The sequence below is a fragment of the Sinocyclocheilus rhinocerous genome, unplaced genomic scaffold, assembly GCF_001515625.1.
Source record: "Sinocyclocheilus rhinocerous isolate Xijiao unplaced genomic scaffold, SAMN03320098_v1.1 scaffold1694, whole genome shotgun sequence".
Taxonomy (NCBI): domain Eukaryota; kingdom Metazoa; phylum Chordata; class Actinopteri; order Cypriniformes; family Cyprinidae; genus Sinocyclocheilus; species Sinocyclocheilus rhinocerous.
The window spans coordinates 1,264,519-1,271,874 of NW_015626863.1; the positions used below are offsets into that span (position 1 = coordinate 1,264,519).

The window sequence follows — 7,356 nt, forward strand, 5'->3', positions numbered from 1 at the left end:
TTTTATATATATTAAATAAACAAAATAAAAACTACAACGATACATACATATTTAAACAAAAAGAAAAGAAAAAAAGAAAAAACAACAAAATTACCAAAACTTTAACTAATATTAAAATGAAAACAGATAATATAAAAATAAAATATATAAAAACTGCAGTATAACAAATTTGCACAAACGCGTGTGCAGTGTGAAGGTATCTACAGTAAAGAGTCTAATTACAACCATTAACCTTCATCTTATCCAGTGAACATGTGGCTTGTGTTTGTCCTAGTCTCTCTCAGTGTCTTGTGACCATTTGTCATCATGTTCGACATCAGTTGCATGCGGGCTGAGCTCAGGAAGCTGTAGGATGACGTCACAATAGGTCTGCATGGTCGCCCTGGCGATAGAACCCAGCCAATAATCCGCCGTGTTCTCCAGCTCAGGGACGTCGTCGCCTACAGAGAGAGCAGACACATCAGACATCATACATGTGTGTGTGAAACAGCTTTATCTCACATAACCCTGGGTCGTGTGCTTGGGGTCACCTTGTTCTGGAGGGAACGGCAGTTTGCCAGTGTGTAACGCAAGTTCCAGCGCTGGATCCTCCGCAGTCACAAACGGCTCCAAATGAAGAGGCAAAGACATGATATACTGACCGATCTATAGACAAAACACACACACAAATGAGTGCACAACTATATAACCAGAATGTATAAAGATCAGGGTTATTATCTTTCATTTTCATTACTTAAAATAAAATACCTCAACTGAATATATATATATATATATTATATATATACACAGTTAAAGTATTTTATATAATGAAAACATTATAGAGAATGCAGTGTGAAGGTATCTACAGTAAAGAGTCTAATTACAACCATTAACCTTCATCTTATCCAGTGAACATGTGGCTTGTGTTTGTCCTAGTCTCTTTAAGTGTCTTGTGACCATTTGTCATCATGTTCGACATCATCAGGACATGGACTAACACTCAGATGATGTGTTAATATTGTCTTACATTAGTGATGTACTCCTGCGGTGACAAACTGAAGGCCGGTAGATCATCAGTTAGCGTTTGACTCAAATTAGAAGAGCCGCGGCCCTTCAAAAGTCAAAAACACAATGAATCAAACATGAAACACTCTATTTTTGACACTTCATAGTGACCTAAAAAAGCTGTGCAAACCTCTGGTTTGTTGAGAAGGAAAAGCTGCTGCTTGATTTGCAGGAACACAGAATCAAACGCCAGCTGATTGGCCTGCTGGTTCAGACGCGTCAGAGCACCGCGAGTCTCAGCCAATAAGCTTGAGTTTCCTGTTCCTTTCTCCTGCACAAAACAAACTTCAGTTTTACACTTCTAGAATATGAAAGCAGCACATTCAAAGCACACATATATGAAGTGAAACCTTGAGGGAGTGCAGCGTCTCCAGTAGGGTATTATACTCGGCCGTGTTAGTCTGCTGAAGGTAGTTGTATTCCTGCCATGGGTTCTTTTGGCTCCGCCTCTCAGCCACGCCCTCTTGTAAGCCAGTCAAACTTCTGGGGTTAAACCCCTCCCACAGGAAACGCCCCGCCCTTCCCAAGATCCTGCCAATCACAACTCAGACGTGATACATGACAGGAAAAACTTAATAATTATACGATTATTATTTATTTATATGATTATATAATTTGTATAATTATTATTTACTTACACAAACACACACACACAATATATATACATATATATAGACAAGTGTTATTTTGGTATTATTTACATACTATATAGTTTTTTGTTAAGATTTTAACAAAATATATATATATATATATATCATATGTATGCCAAATGCTTTGAAGCCTTAATAAATTGATGTAATGTACCAGGGTGGTCTTGCTGTTCTTTTTTGTGTGTTGTAGTTAGATTTTGTTGTAGCACAGTGTGATTGGGTGGTATTATATTAATTATATAATTATAGTGTAACAGCCATTTTAAAGGTAAATTTAATAATTTAAGTAAAGACAATTTAATTAATAAATAAAGCAGATTTGTTCTTTAACACATCTTACTTGTTTGAAAGCTGCTGTTCAAATGCTCCACATTGTCTGAGGAGCTCTCCACAGGCTGCAATGATTCTAGAAGAAAGAACAAACAGATGATTTATATACTTTTATTTAACTGTACATACCTCCATTAACATAAAACTTTAAACTTACACTAATCACAAAAAAAAGAAAACGCACACACACCCACCTGACAGAGTTCTGGAAAGCCGTCCAATCCTCATTGAACACCTCAGAAGTGGGCGTGTCCTCTAACTTATACTTCTTCCTGATTGATTGAAGCGTGACAGAAAAGTCTGACACGTACCTGAGAGAGAGAACAAAAGAGAATCCGCTAGAGAGCGCAGCTGACCTGTGGGCTGTGTGCTTGTCTCTGTGTGTGAGCGTAGTAAATGCGTGTATGATTCATACTTGCTGAAAAGCGCTCGCAGGGCTTTGATGAGCCCACACACGCCGAGTCCATCAGTGAACTTCACACAGCGATCCACGGCAGCCGCCGCCAAACCAAACACCTTCTGAACCGAGTGTGTGAGCTCTAACACGCAGTCCAGAACCTCACCACGCTCCTAACAACACACACAATGAGTAAAAGACACATAAGTCACTTGTTTGCAAATCAGACAACATGCAGTCAATGAAGACAACACAACAGGAGGAAGTGTTGTTTATTTAATGTCTTTGTAATATTTCTCAGTACCCTACCTTTTTATGCCTCATCTCATTTAGTTTAGACCAGAAACTCACAACTCAGGTGAAAAAAACATTTCACAAACTAAAAACAAAATGTATTTGGAGGCCGAAGGTTTATATTTTGTGTACTGGTGCAAGATCAAAAATGAAAGCTTCTGTTCACTCACCAGAGGAACAGCACTGAGTTGGATCAGTAAGTTTGTCTCCTCTAGTTCTCCGTACTGCATCTGATAAGTCTTATAAGGTGAATAAACACATGATACCAGCTCTGCCACCTTCAAGAGGTTACACTCGCCTGAAACACACACATAAAGACAAGAATATGAGAAAAAGCTCACACATTCACAAAAAGCATATACAAAGACTTATACACAAACTGACATGTTTTTAACTTTTTTTATTATTTAATAAAGTGTATTTATTTGTTATAAATTATTATAACTTGTATTTTTTTGTATAAATACACAAGGAAATTATACATTTTAAAGAAAAATTTTACACATTTTTTAAATAAAATAAATGACCATTTGTAAAAATTCAAAAAAATTTAATTCAAAACCTCAAATTCTCTTCAATATGTGAAAAAATAACTCTCATTACTGTAAATATGTACTTTTACAATTATTTTCTACAACTTAAATCTTATAATGTTAAGCATATTTTTTTGCATTAGAGTAATGAGATTTTTTTTTTGCATTGCAGTAAGCTACTGAGAATAGAAGGAATGTGCTTAAGTATCCTGAAAGTAATGTCATATTGCATATTTATATATATATGTATTTAAATATTTATATGTATTTATGCATGTATGTATATATATATATATACCCATTATTTATAATGCACCACAGACAAGATGTCCCATTTTAGTATCCGCATCAAATTACATTTACAAAAGTGATTTTGTATACATAAAAGCATATTATATGCAAATAAGGTGTCTATTTTAATGTTCCAAATAACTTTTGTGAAAAAAAAAAAATGTGAAATTAAACAAAAAAAAATGACACAAACTTATTCTGACCTGTACTTATTAAAATATCTAAAATAACAAGTGATCATACTAAATATTTTATTATATTTTACATGATTAAAACGTATTGCTGACAAATGGGTAAAACCTAGTGGTTTGAAGGATTGTGGCAAAGGTTGGTAAAGATTTAAATTGACAGTTAGTTTTTGTGGGCTGCACTGTGATCCTTAAACAGAGTCTTTTAATGCCATCTAATGATTCATGTTCTAAATATGCCTGACAGGATTTTTTGGTATACACACACACACACACACACACACACACACATACAAACACAAACACACCGAGCTGCGGTTGCATTGCCGCCTCCAGGCTGCGACTGAAGTTTGCCGCCGTCTGATGAAGCTCCAAAAGCACGTCCAGACGACTGTCGCCTGAGCTACGCCTCAATGTCACAGCAATGCAGTCTGGGATAGACGGCACCATCGCCCCCAACGTCTGGATCATCAGCACTGTGAGCACTTCACAGGGGTTTTTAAAGACCTGCACACACATGCACACACGTCTTAGTGTGCGTGACAGTAAAAGCATGAACACTATATTGCGGTGTGTCTGAGAGTGTGTGTACCTGACTGCTCCACTGGAGCTGTGTGTGCCACGTGGACAGAAGTGTGTCGTAAAACTCAGACAGCTGCTGCTTCAGAGGAGCGTCTGACTGACAGATACTTTCCCACACGCTCAACAGTTGTGCCTAATCACACACAAGTTTATTATATAGATTTTTATAATGCCATATCAGCAGCAAGGTTATTTTCATGGTGAGAACAAAGTGAGTACCAAAAGTCGGAAAACGGATAAATAAAAAAAAAAGATAGATAGTACTTTATTTTACAGTCCTGTTCTGGATGTACATACTATGTACTTATAATTGTAATTACAATAACTGGTTTATAACTGGGTACTAACGCTGAACCTACACCTAAACCTATCCCATGTAGATAGATACCTTATATTACAAGTCATTTCTAAGGTACTTTCTTAAGTACACAGTAAGTACACGTACTGTAAAATAAAAGTGCAACCAAAAACATATAAAACACTGAAGATTAATAAAAGATTAATAAAATACATTCAGGTGATACTTTTTCTAAAACATCAGTATCTCTAACGTTGTCTTTTTACCTTATAAACTGTGCAGTACAGTAAAATATATTTCCCAGCAGTTTAAATACAGGTAATTCCACGATAACTCTAAAGCAATATTTTTAAAAAATAAATATTAATTATTTAAAATTAAATTAAAATATTGTACCTTGTGGCATTTATAGTAGTAAGCCAGTAACTGTGGCATTCTGTCCATTTCGGTAAAAACTCTTACAAAAAGCTTTGCTTGATCTGAAACAGAATATATAAATATAACATTAACATCTTGGCATGATAAAGCATATTATTCTGAAAGATTTTTTAATATTTTTGAAAAAAAAAAGTTTCTTATGCTCACCAAAGCTACATTTATTTGATCAAAAATGCAGAAACAACCGTGACATTGTGAAATATTATTACAATTTGAAATAACTGTTTTCTATTTTAAAGGGGTCATATGATGCGATTTCATTTTTTCCTTTCTCTTTAGAGTGTTACAAGCTCTTGGTGCATAAAGAAGATCTGTAAAGTTGCAAAGACTAAAGTCTCAAATCCAAAGAGATATTCTTTATAAAAGTTAAGAGTTAGCCACACCTACCTAAAACGGCTCGTTCGAACACGCCCCCACATATCTACGTCACTATGTGGGAAGATTTGCATAACGCCGCCCAAATGTTCACGCAAAGAAAGAAGGCGTAACTTTTATTCTCACTGTAGTATTGTTGCCGCTGCCGCCATGTCCTGAAGACGCTGTGTGTTTCGTTGTGAAAGCGAGGCTACTTTGTTTGGTCTTCCAAAAAAGGGCGCTATCAGCTTCATCATGCCTAGAGCTGATCCGTGCTGGTCGCTGAGGAAATACATCAACTTCGTGCTGTGGATCACCGGATCGGCTTTCACCGTTTTCACCGCTCCTTCGCCGGGACCGCCGTTCTCGACCCCGCCGCCTCAGCTCACCCTTGCCCGGCTTCAGCTCAGGCTAAGCAGGGGCTTTCGCTCACGCTAGGCCGCTGTGTTTTTCGTTGTGAAAGCGAAACTACTTCGTTTGGTCTTCCAAAAGAGGACGATATCCGCTTCGTCATACCTAGAGCTGATCTGTGCTGGTCGCTGAGGGAATACATCAACTTAGTGCTGTGGATCGCCGGCACATTTTATGGAGGACTGTTTACTGATCCTGGGAGAGTAACGTTAGACTAAAATGCCAGCAGTTCTGACTCACGTAAGTACGTTTTCTTTTATCATTTGCCACTGATGATTCAAACGCGAGTTTTGGGCAGTAGAGTAGCACTTGTTGTTTGTCATTTCTCTGATCACAAATGCAGACAGGGTTTTATGTTTACGCGGCACGATGCAACGCAACGCGTAAAAAGACAGTATAAGTCATTATAATCAGTAATTATGTCCCCACTGGATGCAACAAATGCCTCGTTTGTAATGGGTTTTAATGTTTATGTCTCGTCGCTCCGGCCGGACACGGCATCAACACAGTATGGTGAGGGGCGTAACATTTCCGTCTCACGCTTGAGGCTAAAATGCCGGCAGTTCTGACTCACGTAAGTACGTTTTCATTTAAAGGATTTGCCACTGATGATTCAAACGCGAGTTTTGGGCAGTGTAGAATAGCACTTGTTGTTTGTCATTTCTCTGATCACAAATGCAGACAGGGTTTTATGTTTACGCGGCGCAACGCAACGCAACGCGTAAAAAGACAGTATAAGTCATTATAATCAGTAATTATGTCCCCACTGGATGCAACAAATGCCTCGTTTGTAATGGGTTTTAATGTTTATGTCTCGTCGCTCCGGCCGGACACGGCATCAACACAGTATGGTGAGGGGCGTAACATTTCCGTCTCACGCTTGAGGTATTCGGCCAATCACAACGCACTGAATAGCTGGCCAATCACAGCACACCTCGCTTTTTCAGACCGATGAGCTTTGTAAAAATCGACGCGTTTCAGAAAGGCGGGGCATAGAGGAGAAACAATAATGTACAGTATGTGGAAAATAATGTGTTTTTTTTACTTTAAACCGCATAAACACATTTCATTACACCAAATACACAAAATAATGTTCTTTTTAGCAGCATCATATGACCCCTTTAAAGATTCCTAAATGCATCTACTTTCGGAAGGCCAAATAAAGTGCTTTTGCTTTCGCCTAGAAACACACAGCGTCTCCCTGACATGGCTGCTTCAACACTAACTGCGGTTACTGAAACCACGCCTTCTTTCTTTGCGTGAACATTTGGGCGGAGTTATGCAAATCTTCCCACATAGTGACGTAGACATGTGGGGGCGTGTTAGAACGAGCCATTTTAGGGGGGCGTGGCAGAGTCTTAACTTTGATAAAGAATATCTCTGTGGATTTGAGACTTTCGTCTTTGCAACTTCAGGGATCTTATCTATGCACAATCAGCTTGTAACACTCCAAAGAGAAAGGAAAAAATGAAATCGCATCATATGACCCCTTTAAAAAAACTTTTGAATGTTTATGATTTATTGTCGTATCTTATTATTTGAAGAT

At 37.8% G+C, this 7,356-nt stretch overlaps 1 protein-coding gene across 2 annotated transcripts in view; it reads right to left on the reverse strand.

Moving 5' to 3' along the window:
• Positions 1 to 7,356, reverse strand: part of LOC107717425 (conserved oligomeric Golgi complex subunit 7-like) — a 12,235-nt gene that overhangs the window by 2,515 nt on the left and 2,364 nt on the right. For both annotated transcript variants that reach the window (XM_016524163.1, XM_016524172.1), the window contains 10 exons: positions 5,004 to 5,086; positions 4,320 to 4,442; positions 4,036 to 4,234; positions 2,886 to 3,013; positions 2,440 to 2,594; positions 2,219 to 2,335; positions 2,035 to 2,100; positions 1,395 to 1,575; positions 1,175 to 1,315; positions 1,007 to 1,090 (listed from right to left, as the gene is read on the reverse strand). In XM_016524163.1, the coding sequence (XP_016379649.1) occupies positions 1,007 to 1,090; positions 1,175 to 1,315; positions 1,395 to 1,575; positions 2,035 to 2,100; positions 2,219 to 2,335; positions 2,440 to 2,594; positions 2,886 to 3,013; positions 4,036 to 4,234; positions 4,320 to 4,442; positions 5,004 to 5,086 (1,277 nt within the window). The remainder of the gene's footprint in view (positions 1 to 1,006; positions 1,091 to 1,174; positions 1,316 to 1,394; positions 1,576 to 2,034; positions 2,101 to 2,218; positions 2,336 to 2,439; positions 2,595 to 2,885; positions 3,014 to 4,035; positions 4,235 to 4,319; positions 4,443 to 5,003; positions 5,087 to 7,356) is intronic.